Source organism: Caloenas nicobarica, chromosome 15 (genome assembly GCF_036013445.1).
Source record: "Caloenas nicobarica isolate bCalNic1 chromosome 15, bCalNic1.hap1, whole genome shotgun sequence".
NCBI lineage: Eukaryota > Metazoa > Chordata > Aves > Columbiformes > Columbidae > Caloenas > Caloenas nicobarica.
In genome coordinates, this window is record NC_088259.1 from 16,333,556 (window position 1) to 16,355,562 (window position 22,007).

Consider the following 22,007-nt stretch of genomic DNA (forward strand, 5'->3'; position numbering starts at 1 on the left):
TTGGACCCTCTCTGCTCTTCCCCTTACTGATGTTATCCTCGGCTGTGAGCTGGAGCACGCCGGGAAAAGCTTTCCGCATCTGACTCGCCCGTGCTCGCGGCCTCCCCCACGCTCCCTCCCACCTTTCTTTATTTATGGGACAGCTATTTCCTTTCGGAGAAAAGTAGCCAGTATTATGAAATGGCAAAAGGGTTTGAATGAAAACAAGGTGTTTGCTTAAATCATGGAGGATTTGGATTTTCCGATGGGTGATGGTGTGTGACACTCCAGCCTTCCCTTCCTCCCGTGCAGTTGGCGAGGACCTCAGTCCCTGTCCCTCAGGCACATGCCAGCCATTGTTTTGGCTCCTGGGATGCTCAGAAAACCAGTTGCCATCTACCGTGGAAAAAAAATGGCCTTCGGGTCCTCACGTGAGTCACAAGTACTAATAGTTATTAATTTTTCCAGCAAACAGGGGCCCCACATTTCTGCCCTTCAGCCTGGTGGCAGTGACGATGGAAGGCTGTTGCTGTAAGGTGAGGTTTGAGGTGGGGAAATTTGGATGATACTGATCACAGACAGCAGCTGCCGTAACCAGGGCAATCAACTTTCCTACCCTGGTACTTCTTTTGACCTAAAATAACTTCTGTGCTCAGGCCGCATCTTTCCGAAGACCGAGCAGTGATTATTTTTTAGGGGGGAGGGAAAACGCCCAAGCTCAGCTCCTCCAAAAGCATGGCATGAAGGGGGCATCTGCCTGATGGACACCCCAGGAAAGGAGGACATGGGCTGGGCTGGGCTGGGGCCGTAGCTGAGGATGCTCTGGCTGTCATGGTGGATGGATTTGGGGGACCAGGTCCTTGCGGGGCACAGGACCCCACTGGGTTTGAAGCCAACGGGGTGGTCAGGACACGCAGGACACTTGGCGGCCCCAGCTGGGCAACCGTGCACTGGCTGGGAGCTCCCGGCACCTCCGGGTTTGCTTTGTCACCGCCTCAAATGGAAGCAGATACCTTTATTTATAGGGGAAGGGCTCCGTTTTTCTTCCTGCTCCTCTCACCGCGAGTCACGGGGCAGGGTGGGGGCAGCTCCCGCGCCAGCTGTTGGCCTCTCGGTCCCGCCGCCGGCGCTGACATCCTTTCCTGACACACATCGGTTTCCTGCGCGCGGCTCTCGCGCCACTTCCTACCCTGCTGCAGTTTCCACTGAGCCCTGCATGTCACGGAGTGGAGCAGGGCGGCGGGGGGGAGGGCAGAAGAACGAAAAAAAAAAAAGGGAAAAAATAAATTAAAATAGTAGCTTTCCTTTCCGCCCCCACCCTGGACCGCAGAGAGGTGCGAGCTGGGCAAGCAGTGCCCATCCGCACGGCCGGCTCCCCAGGAGCATCCCCGGCACCGGTTCACCCGTCAGGTCCAGCCGGGTGAGGAGGGCTCACGTCCCAAGCTACGGTCCGCTATGGTTTGACACCAAAACTGTTTTGTTCCCTGGTTAGCAGCCTGATTTCTGAGGTGGGAGAGCAGGGCAGGTGCTCTGCGCCCCGCACATCCCCAAGCTGTTGTCCCCACCTCAGGTTTGGGGGGGCTGCCCTGGCCGCAGCGGTGGGATCGCTCGCCCCTGCCCGCCGCGGGGCCACTCTCCAAACCCGCTTTCTGCCTCATCGGGAAAGCAGGAAAAGCGATCAATGGCTCCAGCCCTGCCTTTAGAAAGTGGATTAGGGCCAGTGAATAGGAACTGTCTCTCTAATGAAGTGCTATTACCAACAGGCTAATTGAGTAATGACATAATGCAGGCCCTTGAAGCTCTTTACAGCAGCCCATGACTCTGTGCCGCGACACACCACCACTTCCTCGCCTTGCCCCGCTCTGCCTCCAGCACATCGCCAGCAAAGGAGCCTTAATGTGCTGTACCGTCCTCCCCGGCGCGGCCAGAGACAAAGTGTCGCCAGCATAACCCTGCGTGGAAAATGCGGAGGTGGAGGGGAACCCGGATTAATTAGCTCAGGAGACGCCAATCTCCTCACATGTGAAATGTGAGCCTTTTTATTGAGAAAAGTAAAACAGGCCCCGCATTGCTTTCAGGGAGCCCAGTAAAACAGAAGGTGATCCATAAATATGTATGTTATGCTGGATTTAAAATACTTTCTGATGATTTTCTAGGCAGATCTCCAATAAGCTACAGCACAGCATTGCTATTGTGAAGCCGTCGGTGCAGGCTGGTAACTCCTGCACATCGTATTGTGGGGAGGACACAGGTCACTGCTGTGTGCGCTTGGGTCCCTTGTGCCAAACTGCTCATCCTCAGGTGAAGAAATTAAACATAACGGCTTTATGGCTTTCATTTTTACCCCACTGCCGTTACTGGAGCGGGTTATGAAGTGCTTGGGTGTCTCTGCAGAGGGGCTCTGTGGCTGCTCCAGGATGTTTGCTCAGCATCTCCCATCTGCCCGCACCAGCGGCCCCCATTGCTGGGACCAGCTGAGAGCGAAAGAGGAGAAACAGCCCTTTAACCCACGACAGTATTCGGCTTGTCCATCCTTCTGTGTTCTCCCAAAGCCCTGCGAGGACAGCTGGGCGCTGCTTGTCCTCCCGCCGGCCACAGCCACAACATTTGCACAGGGGACATAAATAGTTGAAGGGTGACACAGCCCGGGAAGGTGTTTCTCAACCCTGCAGGGTGAGCGGAGCTGCCCTGCTTGCTTGGGGTGAGGAGTTTGTGCTCACTTCACCCAGGGAGGATTTACAGCCTGGTTTTTGAGGCAGCGAGGTGCACGCTTGCGCTGTTTTGGCAGGCGGCTGATGCTTCTCCGGCACGCGGCACAGCCGGCGGCGGGCATTGTCCCTGGCCCCGTCGGCACAGGGGCAGGCAGGGAGCGACTCGCAGGCAGCGAGGCCAGGGAGAGGCGATGCCCCTGGAAAGGTGAGTACAGCTGGCAGCAAGACCACAGTGATGCTGCAACCCAGACCACCTGCATCTGCAAGGCAAAACCATCTGTATTTTATTCCAACAGCCTCGCATCCCTTCCCCAGGTCTCCTGGGCTCCCTCCCTCTGTATTTGTCGTGCTCTTTGTCTCCATGGGAAGTCTCGCAACCCCTGGCCCCACACTACCAGGTCATCATCTGATTAAAGATTAATTTGAGATTATTGCTCACATCTATAGCCCAGAGCCGGAAAAAACAATAGCTACACCTGCAGCTTGTTTGTGAACCCAGCTCCTTATGGGGAACTGTTAATGGACGGAGGCTTTCGGCAGGCCTGCCTGTTGACAGAGGTTTGCTGAGCTCTGCCCTGGCACCTGCTGCCCTCCTTGTCCAGCCGAGGATAAACACACACGTTGTCCAAGGCCTCCCGCGGTCCCAGGTGTCTCAAGCGGGAAACCTGTGTTGTCTCTGCCAGTTGCCCCATGAGCCATCCCGGCTCCTGCCACGGAGCTCCGGTCATTCCCTTCCCCAAATCAGAAACAGCCATCCAGTGACTGGTTTTAATAACGGATCTTTCCCTGGATCCTGCCTGGTTTCTGTTTGTTTATTCAGCTTTTTCTAGGCAAGGTAAGAGCCAAAAGAAGAATTAGGCTGCTACACTTGGTAGGGGCTGAGCTTTGGCTGCCTTCTCCCGGGGCTGCACGCTCGGATGCTGCAAACTCTCCTCTGGAGGCTGCGGGGATCCAGAAGGCCATGAAGGGAACATTTCTATCTGACGCGGGTTCGGCATGTTCCTTGTGTTTAAACACTTCCCAGTCCTTCTTTCTCCCTCTTTCCTCTTCTCAATGCCTGAATGCCCCATGGGGGTTTGCCAAGGGCTTTGAGTGCACTTGTCTTGGAGCTGCTCTTCACCCTTACTGCACCAGGCATGCCTCGTGCCCGTCCTCGAGGGATGTGGGGACAGAAAGGGGTGCAAAAGGCCGTTTTGGGAACTACAGCCCCCAAATCACCAAGCAGATGAAGCTTAGCCCTTGCAAAGGTGCCTGTAATCCACGCGCTTCCCTTCTCGTGCTCTCTGGGACACTCCAGATGCCCGCAGAGACAGGACAATTTCAAACAGTGTCATGGAAGCCTTAAAGCCCTTTTTAACCCGGTATCTCCGTGTGGGTCTGCCCCAGCTCTCTGCCCCAGGGGGATCCCACGGCAGGGTGGGTTTCCAAACACCCGTAATTCTGCATTGAGTCAGGGAAGGGGAGAAAAAACTACTCCTGCTTGGGAAGAAAAGACACTTTGTGGTTTCCCCGAAGCCTTTGAAAAGGCTCCAGAAGCCGAGGGGACGTACGTGCTTCTTTAAAGGTCCCGTGGAGGTCCGTGGAAATTAAACGGCGGAGTTCAAACGCTGGCTGCCGTGGCCGTGCGGCTGCCCGGGGAGCGCGGCAGCCCGGAGCCGGCACAGCCCGCACCCCGGCACCACAGCCCCTGCCAGCGGGGCCCCCGCTACCTGCCGGGCGCTTGATTGAATCCCGGCTTTTACGAGCGCTGACACCGTAATCTGTTACAGATGGTCACACAAGGTGGTCACCAAATGGTTCCTCCTGTTTAATCGCCGGCTGTCCCCCCGCCTCCGCCACCCCCATTGCCCAAACTGCCGCCTGCGTTACCTGGATGAAATAGCCGGGCTGCGGGCAGTGGCTTTACAGTTTGTTTAGTTCCTGTGGCATTAAAGGAGGAAAAAACAAGGAAAAAAACTGCTGAGGTTTCGCCATGAAGCCTCTGGCTTTGCCGTGCAGCATTTGTTGCCCAGGCAAGTGCAGGGGACGAGGGGCAAGGGACCACGACACTGCTGCCAGCTGTTCTTGCTGCCAGGGATGCTGCTCTGGAGGGTTTCCTTCTGAAACTGAAATTAAAAAGCAATTGCAACCCATCCTTAGGCCCAGGTTCTAGGTGCAATTCTCCGTCATAGAGCCCCAAAGCTGTACGAAGGCAGAGAAAGGACAGAGGGGACGACCCACGTCTGCAGCACGTTTTGGCTGGACATGAAGGTGTCCTTGTCATGGGCCCCAGTCCTCTGCTCACCCCAACGGCCCTCAGTGTAGAAATGTTTTTTGTAGTAGGAAAATGAGCAGCCAGTCAGAAGAGGAGGGATCTGGGCCACATCCATCACCCTGTGACGGGGCAGCAGCTGGTGCAGACCTGGGCATAACCTGGGGCGGTCAGAGGCACCACCCCGAGCCGCGGGGCAGCAGCGAGCAGCCGCGGGTCCCCGGGGTGCGGGCTGCTCGGGCAGGGAGCAGATGCAGCAGCAGCCCAAGTGCCAGTGGGCTGCTCTTTTGTGATTCAGAACAGGCAGCATTTCTTTTTTTTTTTTTCCAGTGTTTCAAGGCTGCATTTGTGTTTGAATGCCAGCGGGATTTGTCAGTCGGAGCCTAGGCTGTCCTCCACCCGTTTTATACCTTCTCTCTAAAAGCCTTGCATCCCAGCCAGGCTCTGGACAAAGCCAGGAACACAAGGGAGAGCAGGAAAGATTACTAAGGAGGAGGTTTCTCACAGCTCTCATCGCCTGCCTAACCAGTATTAGTCGAAGGCCATTGAGACGGAGCTGGCAGGGTTCCCCGCTGGGTGCCGACGTAGGGATGAAGCACCAGCCTGAATGATATGGTAAAAGGTCCCCATGCAGATGGGTGGCAGCCGTGACACGCATGGATGGGGGTAAGGCACAGCCCGTAAGGTGCGGTTTGATGCACGCTGCAAGGCCCTAAACCGAGCAGTAACCCAGGGCTCCTGCATGTCAGAGCCGCAAAGGCAACATCAGCCCGGGCTGGGGGGACAGCCTGTGCCGCCCCCCGGCAAGCACCGCTCAGCCGCTCCTGCTCCCTGCTTACCCGCTCCTCAGCCCTCCTTTCCAGCTCCTGCAGGTGGTCTGTTCTCAAAATTGGTCTTTTTTTTAACTATTTAGCTGCTTTTGCGGCTCCAGGATTTTATGGATGGAAGGCTGAAAGTCATTAGTGCCCCTCCCCTGCTTCCTGTTGGGAAAGGGAAGGAAAAAAGCACACACGAGAGCAACCCCAAAACTTCCTGCCCTGCTTAATAATCAAGTAATGAGTCCAACTCGGCTGGGAAAGTCAGTTTATACTGAGTGAGCTCTTAATTAAAGACGGGCCGAGCAGCAGCTCTGTTCACTTTTACAACCACACACGTCTTCCCGCTCCGTTCCAGCCCCCGGGAGAGGCGCAGGGAGCCGGACCCAGCAAGCTGGGGGTGCATGAGTGCTGGGGAGCTGCACTTTTCTTCCCCAGTTAAAAGCAATCTCCCAGAGATGGAACCGAGGAAATGTAGGAGGAGAAGGACAAAATCCCAGCCCCCAGGAGGGGCAGGTGACAAGACCAGCTGCACCACCTCTGAAGCACCCCAAATTCAGAGGTAGCTGGGAAGGTGCAAGGCAGGTGGTTTGGGGCATTGGGACAATTTCATTATGGAAATCCTAGCAGCAGGTACCTGGTATCCCAGAGTATCTGTCCCTCTGTGCTCTCCCAGCTGTGGCATGCAGGGGACAACTGCACCTGTGCTTGCCGAAGGGCTCTGCGGTGACAACAGGATGTGTCACCTCCGCTGCCACACCACCCACATCAGGTCACCCACCCAGAGGCTCGACTCAAGGAGGTGCGTGCTGCTTTAGCCAGCCCCAGGGAGGCTCTGCAGCTTGCCAAAAGCCAGAGGCAGCCCCACCACCGCAGCGAGGCAGTCCCCATGCTGCAGCACCCACCTGCTCCCCAGGGAGTGCTCAGGGACACGGGGGGGACAGGTGCTCCAGCAGCCCTGTGGGCTGGGGAAGGCAGCACCCACCCGGGCAGGCTGGGGGGGGACAGGACAAGACCTCACGCTTTCCCACACGGAGCCAGGGAGATCCACTGCACCCCAGCAGCCCGAGCCCCCAGCTGCATCCCTGCACAGCTGCCCCTTCCCCAGCCCTTTGGCAGGAACTGACTCAGCCTGCCTTTTCCTTCCCACAGAGACAACTGCTCTGCAGATCCCCTCCTGCGAATGCCACTCGCCCTTCACCTGCAGCCGGAGGCCAGGAGCACAGGGTGGGAGCAGAGGAGCCAAGCCCAGCACCCCAGTCCCTGCAGCACTCCCCACCCACTGCTGCATTTTCACCCTAAGTCCCCACAAAACCCTATTATAAATTAACCATTTTATTGAATATCAATAAACTGTATATAATTATATAAAAAAAGTTTCATCAGTACAAAATTGTGGCATAAAAATATAAATACCAGTGTACCTTTGAAATGTAAACATCCTCTTTGTAATGATTCCATGAAAACAATGTCCAAAGAAAGATGCATTCAGGAGGCACCTGTCAATACCCATAAATAGGGCTTTTGGCACACACCTGTCGATGGGCAGCCTTGGGACAGGCCACCATTGTATCGGCTGACAAGTGCCTGCTATTAGTCACAGTTCTCTTGAAAAGCAGTTGTTAAGAGTCATATTAACAGGTGCTTGAGTGCATAGCTGCTCTGTAAACAGGGTTGGCGTTTGAAATGGCTATCCATGCCTTTTATGGACACTGTTAATCTCGCAGGCATTGCAAATTGTCATTGTGCTGGGGAGAAGCAGCTGCTTCACAACTACTGGGATACTGTATTATTGCATAGTTACACCTTCTACAGGCAGCATATATACACTCAGGGTGGGGGTTAACATTTTGTCCTTCATTAAAAAAATATTGGTTCTTAAAAGTTACCAAGTGGTTATGGTAAAAAAAAAATAAAATAAACACAAAACCCCCTTGACCCGCCCCGCAAGCTACATGGTCGCAATGTTTGATACCGGCAGTGGGGCCGGGGTGCAGGTCCAACCCTGCAAGGTGCCGAGTGCCCCGCAAGCGGGGACGCCTGCTGAGGGGCTGCAGCAGCGGCCGGCAGGCCCAGGGCACCCCCCGACTTGCATGCACTCACTTTGCCACCCACACTTTGCACCGAAGTCCAATCCTGCACCCTCAGGCGCCGGGACAGGGGAAGGATCAGGCATTGCACAGGAGGCACCAAGTGAGGAGTGTGAGGGTCTCGAGGGCTGGAGTAGCCGCGTCCAGCCCGGTGCACACCGCGATGGCGACGCAGGAAACTAACTCCTATAGAAACTAGTTATGATATAGGCATTTGCGTGGTGAGAGGCCTGGGGGAGCGGAGTCCTCAGCGAGAGCCAGAGCAGCCCGTCTCTTGGTGCTTGTGGAGCAGGGACATGCGGGAGAAAGTCCGGGAGCAGGTTTTGCATTGGTACTTCTTTACATCTGAATGGGTCTGCAGGTGGGCTCGAAGATTAGAGCGGTCAGCAAAGGCCCGGTTGCAGTGTGTACAGGAAAAGGGCTTTTCACCTATGGGACAAAGAGAAACGCTCCCAATTAACCAGTGCATCAACACATGGGGAATATCAAAGAAGGAGCCATTCATTAGCCAAAGTTTGTGAAGAGCACAGTGAAAAGAAGTGCTGGCTGTTATTGTTCAGAGGGAAGGCCGGGTGAGGTATGTACAGCATTCCCTTCGGGGAATGCCACGGACTTGGGAATTTCCTACTCCCAGAAAAACTTCTCCTATGAACCACGGAAAATTAATGCTGGAAACATCTGCAAGCAGCAAGGCAGTTGCACATACAAACGAAGACACGATATTCGTCTCCCGCCTGGAGCCAAGGGAACTGTTTGCAGAGCGGCAGGAAAGCCAAGCACTACGTGTTAATTATATCATAGCAGGCAGCGGCTGAAAGGCGCCAGCGCCAGGGTGAGTATAGCTATTTCCTCCGACGAACCCCACGCTCCCCCTTCTCCCGCCCTGCTCGCATTGAAAAGCCTGGCCAGGGCGAATTCCTCCCAGAAAGACTCTTTTGGAGGAAACAAATGTGTATGCTCAATTTGGAAAGCACAATTAAGTCTTCCCGGCTTCCTTCAGCCACCATCTTTAGCACGTTAAGAGGGTGTGAAATCAGTGCCAAGTAACAATTACACTATCCCCGCCGCCCCACAAAGGATGCTCGGGAGATGCATTGTACGGGCAGCCACGGCAGCAGGGTGGGCTGCAGCTGCGGCACCCTGACCCGCACCAACAGGTGCAGGGGGTGGCCGGCCCTGTGCCCCTGCACCTGCCCGCAGGCTTTGCTGGGCCTTGCTGCGGTGCATCCCGGCAGCGGGTGTGCTTTGAGCCCCGCTCACCGCTGCTGAGCGGGAGGCCACGGTGGTGGGCAGCGGGGTCTGGGGTGCTCCCCGGGCTGTGCAGCCCAGCTGGGAGCGTTTGGTGCGGGCAGGGAGGGATGCTGCAGGCACGACGGCGCGCAGGGAGGGAGTGCTCCAGCAGTGTCATCGCTCCAGTTCAGGAAACTGAGCCGAAGCGTGCACCGTCACACCGTGGCCGATGGGCTGGCTCGTGTGCAGGCACGGCACTAAGAGCAGCCACACAGATTTATGAGCCGAGCCTTGACCCTGCGCTCAGTTCCAGCCAAGAGGATATTTAAAGGACGTTTTAGAGAGATGTGCCAAGGGGGTTTGGGAAGCCCTTATCTTCCCAGATAACACCTGGCCCACCGATTCGCTGGGGGCCACGGAGCTGGGAAGCGGGAAGCGATAAGGGAGGGAGGGAGAGGGGCAAGAGCCGACATTACCGGTGTGTGTCCGGATGTGGCCCTGCAGCAGCCAGGGCCGGGAGAAGGCCTTGCCGCACATCTTGCAGACGCAGGGCAGCGTGTGGCTCCGGATGTGCATCTTGAGAGCCCCCAGGCTCACATACTCCTTCTCGCAGTACTTGCAGCTGAAGGATTTCCTGGCCTGGGCGTCGCAGTGCAATTGCTTGTGCTTGGAGAGCCCGGCGAAAGTGGAGTAAGCCTTGGCACACTGGGCGCAGCGGAAGCGCTCGGCGGCAGCAGGGGCTGAAGCTGGGCTGGGGGGCCCCGAGCTCTTGCCTTCATCCTCCTCGCTGGAGAGCGCAGTCAGGTCCAGGGCAGGGGACGCGCCACCCGCTGCCTCGCTGCCTGGGCCGCCCGGGAAGAGGCTGGAGAGCAGCCCCGCATCCCACACCAGCGGCGGGTAGTAGGCACCAGGGCCGAGCACCTCAGGCGGGGGAATGACGGGCAGCGGACACGTCTCATACAACAGCGGGGCAGCCAGCACTGCGGGAGGAGGCAGCGCTCAGCGGGGGCCCAATGCTCCGCTCCCCGTAGGAATGGGGGCAAGGGGACCCCAACCCACCCCTGGGTGTTCTGCACTCAGGGGCAATAGGACCCGATCCCAGGCCATCCCAGGGTGCCCCGCTCCCCACCCTAGAGCCAGAGGAGCAAAGGGACCCCAGCCCACCCCACGGGGGCTCAGAGCCCCAGCCCACCCCACGGGGCAAAGGAGACCCCACCCCACAGGCACTCAGCGCCCCTGCCCGCCCTGCTGCGAGGGACGAGGCAAAGGGGACCCTGCGCCCCTGCCCGCCCCCATCACAGGGAGCTCCCCGCACACCCGTGCGCATCCCATGGGGGTGCGAGGGGGCAGCTCCACGCCCCGGGACACGGGAGATCCCGCGCCCCATCCCACTCGAGATGCAGAAAGCTGAAAATAACGCTCCTGCAAGAAGTCCCTCAGTCACCCACGGGCGATCCCGCACCGGAGCGCCCGCAGCACCCCACGGAGCGCCCCACGCGCGCGGCGATGCCCGTCCCGCCGCGCCCCGTGCACGCACCGGCCTGGCTCTCCAGCTCGCTGTAGTTTGGCTTCTTGCTGGCCGAGAAGTGCTTCTTCACCAGGAAGGAGCGCGGCATCGTGCTGCCCCGCTGCCGCCGCCCGCCGCGGAGCCGCCGCGCCGCCGAGCCCGCTAATATGGGCGCGGGGGCGGCGGGGCGGGGCGGGGGCGGCGGGGCGGGGCGCGGCCGCCCCCGGGGCGCGGAGCCAATGGGCCGGGCGGGGCGGGCGCCCGGCAGGTGTCGGCCCCGCGGCCGCCGGGGGCCGGGCTGAGCCGCGGGGCTGGTTGGAGCCGTGGGGCCGGTCCATGGGACTCCGCGCCCGCGCTGCGTGCCCGGGTGTCCGGCCTGGAAAACTCCGCTGGTGCTGCTGGTGCTGCTGCTGGTGACGGTGACGGTGGATGAGCCGTTTCTGGCTTCTCTCCCGAATGTGTCCTTGTGCCGCGCTCCCCGCGGGGACCAGCCGATGCTCCAGGCGAGGAGCCGTGCGACACACCCACGGGCTCTGTGCCCGAGCCGGGGACACCTGCAGCAGCGGGGCTGCAGCAAGGCGCCGTGCCGAGCGAGTCATCCCCGGGACCCCCACGCGTGGGTGTCCGTGCCCCTGCTGGGGACTGCGGTGCAGATTAGGACAAGTCTTTGCCGTGGCCCGCTGCTCCGAAGCACTGCTGGGACACAGCCCGGCACGGGGAGCACGCTTTGCCGCAGGTTATTAATCCTCTGGGAAGAGACAATAACTTGTGGAGGAGCAGCACGGATCCAGCACAGCCCTTGCCGACTCCCTCCCCCAGGAAGGGGTCAGGAGCACCTGTCCCAACATGTTTCTCCCTTCTGCTGGGCAGGTTTCAGGCAGCGCAGCCTCTCCAAGCCAGCTGCCCTCTGTTTTAATTCCATCCTGCCATCCCGGAGGTCACTTGCCCACGGGAAGGTGCCCAGGCCTCACTAGCGGGTACGGGGGCAGTGGTGGGCAGAGCTGGGGCGGAACCCCTGGCCTGGCAGTTAAAAGCCCAGCCTGGGCTTCCAGCTCACCCCGTCCCTCCAGCTCATGTGGGGACTTCCCCGCTGGAAGGGCCCGGGGCACTGCTCCAGCCACCTGCCGCGGGAGCCGTGCTGTGCTCCGGGCCAGGACAGCTGCCGGCGTGGGCGGCCGTGGGAGGAGGAACGGGACCTGCTGGGAATGCCTCCCCGCTCCCCGCCAGCGCCCGGCCCTGCCGCTCAGGAAAGGGCCACTCGTGACTCAGCCGTCACACACGGCTCTGCCACCCCCACTGACCACACGTTACTGTTTAGCCACAACCCGCATGAAATGCAGAAGTGGGGAGCAAATCTTTCCACTGTCACAGCTGCAGTGCAGGGGCTGAGCTCACTGTCAGTCTGTCCTCAGGGCAGGAACAGCTTGGAAAGCTTGTCCTGCCAGCTACGCACAGTCCTGCAGAGATGAGACGTGTTTGCAAACTCTTTCCCTGCAGCCACGTGCTCTGGAGCTGGATCCATCGCTCCTTTGCTGCAGAATTGCCCGTGGCTTTTCAGCAGGTGTTTCTCTGCACAACTCCCCTGGATCAGCCTGAAGTTCAAGGGAAAATGTGCCCCAAATGCCTTTGGGGGGTGCAAATCACAGAGGCCAGGTCCACTCCAGCTCTCGCGGGGGTCCAGCCCGGGCCCTAGAGCAGGTGCCTCCCCTGGCACCCCACCAGTGCCCCCCCGCCACACTCCTCCACCTGCCGCGGATGTGGTTACGCTGGGGACACTTGTATGAGGAACCCAAGTAGGTGGTTTTCTTTCAAGAAGCAAAGGCTGCTCCTCTGTTTGTTCTGAAACGTTCAGATCTGTTCCAACCACTGCGCATGGAAAAAACTTGCATGTGCTGGAGGAAAAATCGAGATCAAGGGAGGGAGCGACCTGAGCTGCCTGTGAGCCAGCAAGTGACGGGACAGAGAGCAGGAGACCAGAGGGGAGGGGAAGCTCTGCAGTGGTGCACGGGCTGGAAATGTCAGCGGTTTCTCAGCCGTTCCATCCTGCACCAGAGCCTCAGGGTGGTCTGAGCGGCCCCGCCATCAGCCCCTGGCACAGCTCCAGTCCCAGACCCACACGGACTGGCCCTTGGAGCTTGTAGGCACAGGCTAACCACCTCCAGAGTGGCGAGTCTGGTGCAAATTCTTCTTTTTACCTTCTTTGGCCCCATGGCTACATGAAGCCTCTCAAACAGCTTGCTGCAGAGCAAAACTCCTGCCGCCGAGGCCGAGTGCCATGGGGCAAAGGGGAGTTCTGGCCATGAGGCGTGAGGATGAGCTGTGCACCCTCATTGCAAGATCCGAGAAGCTTCGTGGAACCCACGGCAGGCCCCCGAGCCTGGCGGAGGAGGACGGGGACGAGCACGAGGCCGGGAGGAGCGAGCCCCGTTCTCTGCGAACAGCAAGACCTCCCTCTGCCGTCGGCGCACGCCGCGCTGGCCACCGCTCCGGCTGCTGCCGCAACCTCACGGGGCTTATTCCCCCCACACTCGGCTTATAGAAGGGAACCAAGGGAACCTCATTGTGTGGAGGTACTAAAACAGCTCCAAGAAGCTCCACTGTATTATTTTGTTAAAGCCCAGTGTCTGAGTACTAGGTAAAGACAGAATAAATGTGAGAAGAACTAGAAGAGAGACACAAGTCTGTAGTGATGATGCTTATTTTTGCTAAGCACTGAGTGTTTTCTGGAGTTCTGGGGAAGGAAAGGGAAATTTGCATAGTGGTTTCAACAGTCCTTGTTTGTATCACCTGGAGAATAATGTAGTTTACCCATTAAAAATGTGTTGCTTTTGAAGAATGAAGCACAGACAATGCAACTGTGACATGGAGCTCTGCATTAGGAAAACAAGCAAACCCCCACTCCTAGAACAGGCAAATGCCCTCTGGTCATTTTTAGTATATTTAACCAAAGAAAAGCTTTAGGGCTGTAAGCACATCCCTTATGTACTTTTCTGTGACTTAACGTAGCCTTGGTATTGCACGAGAAGTTAATCCTTTTACACTGGTCTTCGCAGTGACCATCCAGTGTAGCTGCCCAAAGGCCTCAAAGCAAATTTGCTGCGCCTTTGTCAATCAGGTGACATGAGGACCCAGAATATACCATTAGTGCTTTATTATAGATGGGATCCTTTACAAGATCTCATCCTCCCCAGTGTGAGGAGACCAGGGGGATTTATTGCTGTAATTCCAGATGAAGCGATCAATGGATGCCTTTGTGTCAGGCAATTAATGCTGACAACAATTTGTCAGACCTATCAAGGCCAGTCTTTGACTGGAGACAGATTCATTTAAAAAAATGAGCTCGCCTGTGAGCATGTCTCCTCCCATTCTGTCTCTCTGTGCTAATCATCTTCCTACAGCTGACTCCCTGTGCCAGACGCCGGGAATTTCGCGGGTTCAAGGTGGCCCGATTGCATTATCGCCAACAATGGGCGCTTGGGATTTGTGGTGGCTACTAGATCAGCTGCTGATGAGGCGAGAGCAGGTCTGGCAGAGCACTTCGCTCCCTGCTCTAACACTCCCGAGAAGCCCAAACTAGCTTGTTCTATAATAAGGCTTTTTTTCATCACCAATTTCTGCACACAAATGAGATGAACGAAGGTTGTACGCAGAACACACGCGCCTCTCAACATAACGTCTTTTTAAATCAACCAGCAAATATCCGTGAGACACACCACAGCGTGTGTAAACGTTTATACGTTGATGAAACGAGCAGCACAGAGACACAAAGCCCTTCAGCAGCTGGGGGAAGGCGAAGCCTCTGGCTGGGTTTACCTCCCAGTGGTTCCACGGCCGCTCACCACGGCGGGGAAAGGGGCGCTGTGAATCGGGCTGTCACCGAGCAGGTGCCAGGACATCGCTTCTTACCCACACGCTGACGCCAGCAAAGTTAAAGTAGAACTGGTGTGCATTTTCCAGTCATTATTTTTGGCCTGTACCTTCTGTGAAGTAACTCCCGAGGAATAAACTGATGCAAATCAACCCCAAGCCATGCAGTCCAGGAGCGAGCGGCACCGACACCGGGGTACGATCGGTCTGAGCAGTTTCTGAGCGGTCATTGCTGCAAGCCAGACCCCACCTTCTCACGTGGAGCTACTGAAACCAACAATGCAAACATGACAAACTTGACAGCCAGAGGAGTTAAACCTATGGGAGCTGCAAAGATTTTAAATGAGAAGCCCTGTGGGACAGCCACGCTTCCCCATTTCACAAGCAACTCCCGGGGGTTTGTTTCTGTGGTTTGTAGGAGTGTCACATACAAGACTGTACCTGCAGTATTCCAGCCAGCTCAAAAACTCCATCTGCACTATTTTTCATAACCTGCGTGGTCCACTGCTTGAAAGAATATAAATACAGTTGCAAGTAATCAGCATAAAATATTTAATGGAAGTCAAAAGCTGAAGTCTCCGCATTTCTCAATGTCTGTTGTGCTCCCTGCGGCGTTACACAGCTGGCACAAGGTGGTTTGAGGGAGGTGCTGAAATGAAACGTATGGACCGCGAGGAAGAAATTACAAGAGTTGACACAAGGATAGGATTTTATAAATTAAATTATCTTTATTTGGAACTTGTCTTCGAAAGTCAAAAACACGACAAAGTAATTGCTCAGAAGCTTCTAGCTGCTCCTTAAATATTTTATTAGAATTGCATGGAAGTGCACTTAAAATAGTAGCAGAAATCTAGATTCCGGTCAATGGGTATCACCAAACTGCGTTCTAGCCAGAACCCAGAAATCCCCATCCAATCCCTAATGCATTGTAATCTCTTTGCAGACCAAGCATTAAAAATAACCAACCCCAAACACAGTACTTTTTCCACAGTACCATGAGATTCCACCCCGCCAAGACTGAGCTTCCAGTTACCAAGCAGATACTTAAGAATGAGTCTATAACAGCCCACACGAAACTGGGGAAAACGTACTAAAACCAAGTGCAATTCAAATAGGTCAGAGGTCTGGCTAGACACAAGGTTTAATCAAGAAGTTTTAGCTGGGGTGCATTTCATTGTTTTAAGGGTAAGGCTATGCTGCAGTCTGCAGAGTGCAATGATTTTTTAAAGTTTACTGGTCAAATAAATTAATTAGTACTCAATTCTGTGATGGTGCAGGTCCACTGCTCCAATTAAACATGCTTAAGTTAGACTAGACGTCTCAACACTACTGTGATTTACGAGTTCTGGTCAGGTGTCTTAGATCACTAGATCTCAGCATCTTGATGATGCAGTTAATTAAAACCTTAAACTAAAAAGGAATCTCTATAGTAAAAGTGTAGACTTGAATACAGAGTAGTCATTTACCAAGTAGTGGAATTGTCATCCTGCTTTCTGGGTTGTATCGTACTTTTTCTTTGAAAGCTGTACCTGCATACTGTACATATTGTACAGAAAACAGTGCAAGTACAGCTTCAGCTACTTCAGTAACATTTAAATGAGGAACAGAAATTCAAAATACCTGTTAAAATCTGTAATGCAGAGGCAGTGCTATGCAAGTGCTATGAATCATTGGTAAGTTTTGCTACCACCTTGCCTTGAGAGATGGAAAAACTAGGAATATATACGAAAATTTTAGTTTAAATAAAAAGCAGAGGTATTGAAAAAAACCTTCTGATTTCCCCTATCAGCATAAGGCTTAAAATCACTAGAAAACTAGTTTCAAAACCACCAATTTAATCATAAAGCCAGCAAATATGATTAATATTTGCCAAGATAGTTAAAAAAAGGATGCATTTTAACTAAGACCAACATTAAAGTTTGTTTTCCAGGCTATAAATTATGGCCAGAGTATGGAAGAAAATAATAATCATGCATAGAACTAAAATATTCTGAACTAGTTGCTTACACAGGTGCAAGGATTTGCTAAGAAAGTTTGTAGTTTGAAGACTAATACTGAAGACGTGTTTTCCATATAGCTGAGAGTCTGGGTATAGGAATTTAAACACTGGGAAACATTACGAAATCACAGGCATCATAGGTCACTTATTTTAAATGAGAGCAGGTCTGACGATTACAGTTAGCACCTAGAGGTCTCACTAAAGGAAAACAGCTACAAATACACCTCTCCTACTATCATTTAAGATATGTAAATAAGATCGGGAAGAGATAATTAACTAGTTCAGGCCATTCTATTTTGAATGGTTTTGTCTTTAGACAGTCAAATGAACACAACTCCAAAGAAACCAGGAAATAGGCACAGGTAAAGGAAAACAGATTTTTCTCCTCCGTGTTGACCTGTAACTAAGCTTTGCGTGACAGGGTTGAATGGCATAGACCATGTTAACAAAGGACTGAGTGGAACTGAAATATCAAACCAGGATTTGAAGTGGAGATGGGGATTAAAAAGTCTTCCATATTTATGGATGCCTGAGTTCATCTTGGGATGCACAGGGAGACGGGCGAGGATGCCGAGCGTTTCCCCTCACGGAAGCTTGGTTTTACTGTTAATCTTCTAGCTGGTTCATTTATCCCGCAAAGAACGCATCAAAACCTGTGCCATCATATCATCTTCGTCGGCATCATAATCCTGTGAACAAAGGGTACACAAATCCTTTTACTGCAACAGCCATGCTGGTTAATACAACACCAAATTACAACAGAGAAAAAAAGCTCTCTCTTCCTTTGACTTGCCAATAATCCAATTTCTCTCATGATACCAGCTGCATGGACGGGATTTCCCAGCAGTGGCTATGTGAAAAAGCTGAGTTTTAACATCATCAGGCTGTACTCCACGGGTGAGGAAACACATACCACAAAAGTATCATACGAAAAGCGATGTCGTCTTTGAAGGTGCTCCATGAAGTTAGCACTCCTGTAATTTGGATCTCCCCATGGCATTGAGGCACAAATTGGGCAAACCTTCAAGAAAAATAAAAAAAAGACCAAACCAATTAAGCCTCAATGGTGAAGTGCTGTGATATTTATAGGAGGAAGGGCAGGACAGAGACAGCATGGAAGACTCAAGTTTGAGGTTTTTGACAATCATCATTCTATATGCAAAGTGATGCCAATTAGTTTGCTGGGACACAATATAAAAGCCTCAGAGAACCTCAAATTATTTTAATTAAAGTCTTAGACCTCTGAACTGCAATAGTTTACTGTTCTCTCTATATTCTCAGAGTCAGAACTGACTGCAGCTGTTTGCTTTAGAAGATTTCAGTCTTTATTTCTCAGTAAAGTTTCCTTGATCTCCCTTACGAAGATCACTTTTCTCCAAGGGAAAAAAAGAATCTTTTTGCTAAATAATTTGGAATTCAAATAACTTTCCAGAAAAATGAAAGGTTCAAACTCAGAGCCATGTTTTGCAATTCCTTTTATATGAGAAGAAATATCAGCAGATAAAGATTACTAGAATGATACACTATTTTTTGTAAGCATTTTTCCCAATGGTTTATAATATCTTCTTGCTGAAAACAGCAGAGGGGAAAATTAAATGCCTGACTTTTTTTCTAAAATTGATTTTATGATTGTTACTGTGTCTAATTAACTTTGAAAGTCTGCCATTTTTCAAATATGAAAGGAGGGTGTGACCTAGCTGCAACAGGAATAGAGATCAGCCACCTCCAGAGAATGTATTGAAAACCGACATCAAAATTATGTAAAAGTTAAATGCATGAACAGCATACCCACATTTGACTTTAACAGCAGTAATTATAAATATGTACTTAACTTAAAGTCTCTAATTCATTGTTTCAAAGGGATTTAAGACTAGACTTCATTGCAATTCCTGCACCAAGACTCATTACCACTTGTTTTGCATCCATGCTGTGCAATGTTTTGCAGTGTTCAACTAGTCCTTCTTGATCAAAGTTTTTCTCGTTGCAGTACGGACAAGGAAAGGTAAAGCGATTTGGGAAGTTCCTGGTTGGGGGGGGAAAGAGAGAGGTTATTTATCGTTGTAAGAAAGTTGAAAGTAAAAGCTTTACGATTTAATACTCAGAAATTGCCTTACCAGCTCTTAAGAATACAAATAATTTAAAGCAATAGTCTTATTCTATGCAATCAAGACCAGCTAATTTTGAGAATCAGCTATTGAATGCCCAACAATAGCTTAAGGAACTCTTAATATCGTTGTTAAGGTTTAACCCCTGCCAGAACTCAGCACCACACAGCTGCTCGCAACCCCGCCGGGATGGGGAGAATCAGAAAAGTGAGAAAACTCATGAGTTGAGGTAAAGACAGTTTAATAAGTAAAGCAAAAGCTGCACACGCAAGCAAAGCAAAACAAGGGATTAATTCACTCCTTCCCATCGCAGGCAGGTGTTCAGCCAAGCCCAGGAAAGCCGGGCTCCACCACGCCTAATGGTTATTTGGGAAGACAAACACCATCGCTCTGAACATCCCCCTCTTCTTTCTTCCCGCAAAATATGTACCGAGCACGACATCGTAAGGCGTGGAATATCCCTTTGGCCAGTTTGGGTCACCAGTCCCGCCTGTGCCCCCTCCCGGCTCCCTGTGCCCCCCCAGCCTGCTCCTGAAAAGTCCTTGACTTGGAATAAACACGTCTTGGCACCAACCAAAACATTAGTGTGTTATCAACATTCTTCTCATACTAAGCCCAAAACACAGCACTATGCCAGCTACCAGGCAGAAAATTAACTCTAGTCCAGCCGAAAACAGGACAATCATCCATATTTACACAGAATGAGAGCTCTTCTACAAATGTTATAAATGCCATTCACCATCTTTGTGTGGTTTCGTTTTTTTCCTTTTCTTTTCTCCCCTCTTTTTTTTTTTAATGCCCTGGGTACCCCCCGTACACTACAATGCAGAAGAGTGCACTGCAATAAGTTTCTATTAAAAAAATAGCTACTTTTACTGAAGACTCTGATCTTTAAGATGTCTCGTGCATGGACTACATAGAAAGCAGAATAGTTTGCCTGTGCACAGTCAGATGCAGGATTAAGGCTTAGTTTTTAACAATGTGAAAGGATTAGAACAATTAATAACCAAACTTAGCAAAGAGGTGAAGTCTGCTTTTACTCCAAAATTCTGTAGTTTGCATGAAACCCCACAATACAGTCAATTTTTTAAAGATAAATGGACTTGATCTTGAGGGTCTTTTTCAACCTAAATGATTCTATGAATCTTCTCAGAAGAATCAAAATTGAGATTGAATAACGATTAATCTGTAACAGCCCCGTTTTTGTGACAAAAAAGACAAGTATTTACAGGGAAAAGCTAGTTACCTGGTGTTGTAAAGTGGTTCTTTAGTTACAGCTTTCACACCTTCCATTATATAATTCTGGTACTTTGAACACGAAGCTGCGTGACTGCGCATCTTGGAGAGATACATCTGCGCAGGCAACAATTGCACAGCAAGGTTAATTTAAACTATTTGCAGTTACTTCGATACTTTTAAGCAGAATCAGCAAACATGTAAAACAAAGCAGCTTTCTGCAGACAGTGTTAACGCAGCACACAACCCAAACACTTCAGCCGGTGAGGCAGAAAGCTTTGAGATTATAGATTAGTTAACCTGTAACTTTGCTGCCTGTAATATTTTACAAATACAACACTGTTCAGGACAGCTCACTTTTCTTAACCTATACTGTAAAAAAAAAAAAAGCTTCATATAAAGCCAGTTTACCCAGTTAATGAAAATTCAAATTTACAACATGGAAATGTGTAATTCAAGGCACTACAGCTTTCTATTAGCTGGAATAAACACAGAATGAAGACGACACCCAGAAATAAAAAGTGAAATTAACTGAACTGTTACCCTCACCTTAGTGTGTCTAATTACCCTTTTCCTGTTGTTTTGCCACCTGCTAAGATATTTTCTTATACATTTAATTAACTCTAAGCAGCCCAGCTTTACACCGAGAAGGATGCCATACAGGTATTCAACACGCAGGACACTAACAAACGGTAAGTCTAGGGAATACACCACCCATATAGGACAACTATTTCAAACAAAGCAAATAAATTTCTGTTTAGGAGCCAAAGAGATCACTACCTAAAGCCCACAGTCACTGTTTCATTACGGTGTTCCTCCCACAGAGACACGCTCACAGAAGCAGCTTCGGAAGCAACGCTTTACTATAATTTAAAAATCAGTGTCTTTCATTTGAAATTCACTTCCTGAAGAGGAAACAATAAAAAACTGTGGCAAGAATGTCAACGTTTGGGTGCTGTCTATGTAAAATACCTCGAGCACATATCAGAACAAACATTTTGACCTGGTTCTGCAGAAAGCTGAAGAGCAAGGACTTTATTTCCCTCTAAGCAGTACAACCAAGCAAGCACACCTCACGCACTTAATTTCCAAATACTTTCATACTTTTTTATTGCAGCCATTGCAAGTGGTTTCTGTCATTTCGATCTGCTTTTCCAGATCCAGAGCTCTGGTGCCAGCTGACAGCGTGCTGCGGCACACCCCACACACCGGCTTTTTGGGCTTCAGACATTCCTGCAGGCAGGGAGTGCAGAAGCTGGGGTGGGAGAGAAACAGCAGGCGGTGAGAACGAACCTCCTGGACACGCGGCGCAAGCACAGGGCGGCGGGGGCTGGAAGAGCCCCAAAGCCCCCCCAGTGCCCCCCTGCCATGGGCAGGGACATCTGCACCCGCTCAGGGTGCTCAGAGCCCGTCCAGCCTGGCCTGGGATGTCTCCAGGGATGGTTCAGCCACCGCCTCTCTGGGAACCCGGGCCGGGCTCTCGCCACCCTCGGGGCAGCAATTCCTTCCTCATGTCTCGCTCTAAGCGATCACAGAATCTCAATAAATCACGCCTAACGAAACGGCAGCCTGTGGGCACCTGTGCATGAAGAGCCGAGCAGGACTCCAGCTCTTCATGCTCAGCGTTATCAGCTTTCGGGCAGCGCTCCGCTCGCCCCGTTTCCACCTCTCGCAGGAGAAAAAGCAACTGAAAGCGAAAGAGCATCAGCTGCTCCGTCGCTGCCGGGTTTTTGTTTCCCTTCCCCCGGAGGCCCGCACGCCCCCCGACGCTGTTGCGGAGCCGCCTGCGGAGCCCCCGAGCCCGGCCCCAGCGCCGCGGGGCGGAAAGCGGCGGGCTGGGGGCAGCCGAGCCGCGGCCGCTCCCCGCTCCCCGGCCCCGCCGCGGGCTGGCAGGCCCCGCCCGCCGCCCCGGCCCCCCGCGCCGCGCCAGCCGCTCACACGTGTCCGCAGGGCACGCGCACCGGGCTCTCGTACACCTCCAGGCACACGGGGCAGGTGAAGCGGGACAGCGGGTCGTGCCGCCGCTCCGGGGAGCTGGACGAGCCGCCACCGGCCACCGCCATCTTCCCGCCGCCGGGGTCACCGTGCGCCGGCGCGGCCCCGCCCCTGCCGCCGAGACCCCGCCCTCGAGGGCGGGGCCACGCTTGACGGGCGTGCCGCTGCGGGGGCGTGGCCCAGAGATGCCCCGCCCCTGCCGCCGAGACCCCGCCCCCGAGG

The 22,007-nt window shown here is 52.9% G+C and overlaps 2 protein-coding genes across 2 annotated transcripts; both read right to left on the reverse strand.

Moving 5' to 3' along the window:
* Window positions 1–7,167: 7,167 nt before the first annotated feature.
* On the reverse strand, window positions 7,168–10,706 carry SNAI1 (snail family transcriptional repressor 1). The gene is made up of 3 exons (XM_065645808.1): window positions 10,614–10,706; window positions 9,553–10,056; window positions 7,168–8,275 (listed from the first exon to the last, which is right to left on the reverse strand). Exons 1-3 carry the CDS (start codon window positions 10,690–10,692, stop codon window positions 8,094–8,096), a joined length of 765 nt encoding a protein of 254 aa, XP_065501880.1. The 5' UTR covers window positions 10,693–10,706; the 3' UTR covers window positions 7,168–8,093.
* A 4,477-nt stretch (window positions 10,707–15,183) lies between these two features.
* On the reverse strand, window positions 15,184–21,889 carry RNF114 (ring finger protein 114). The gene is made up of 6 exons (XM_065645787.1): window positions 21,729–21,889; window positions 20,895–21,045; window positions 19,801–19,907; window positions 18,358–18,472; window positions 17,363–17,470; window positions 15,184–17,138 (listed from the first exon to the last, which is right to left on the reverse strand). Exons 1-6 carry the CDS (start codon window positions 21,851–21,853, stop codon window positions 17,073–17,075), a joined length of 672 nt encoding a protein of 223 aa, XP_065501859.1. The 5' UTR covers window positions 21,854–21,889; the 3' UTR covers window positions 15,184–17,072.
* Between the last annotated feature and the right edge of the window lie 118 nt (window positions 21,890–22,007).

Bases quoted from the DNA above. Each gene is read 5' to 3' on its own strand.
- RNF114 (XM_065645787.1), bottom strand. From the start codon at position 21,853: ATGGCGGTGGCCGGTGGCGGCTCGTCCAGCTCCCCGGAGCGGCGGCAC. The intron at 18,473-19,800 runs GTAACTAGCTTT...CCCCCCAACCAG, and splicing joins GAACCACTTTACAACACCAG to GAACTTCCCAAATCGCTTTA. The intron at 17,139-17,362 runs GTATGTGTTTCC...CTTTGTTCACAG, and splicing joins TTTCGTATGATACTTTTGTG to GATTATGATGCCGACGAAGA.
- SNAI1 (XM_065645808.1), bottom strand. From the start codon at position 10,692: ATGCCGCGCTCCTTCCTGGTGAAGAAGCACTTCTCGGCCAGCAAGAAG. The intron at 10,057-10,613 runs GTGCGTGCACGG...CTCCTCCCGCAG, and splicing joins CGAGCTGGAGAGCCAGGCCG to TGCTGGCTGCCCCGCTGTTG. The intron at 8,276-9,552 runs GTAATGTCGGCT...TTTGTCCCATAG, and splicing joins CCACATCCGGACACACACCG to GTGAAAAGCCCTTTTCCTGT.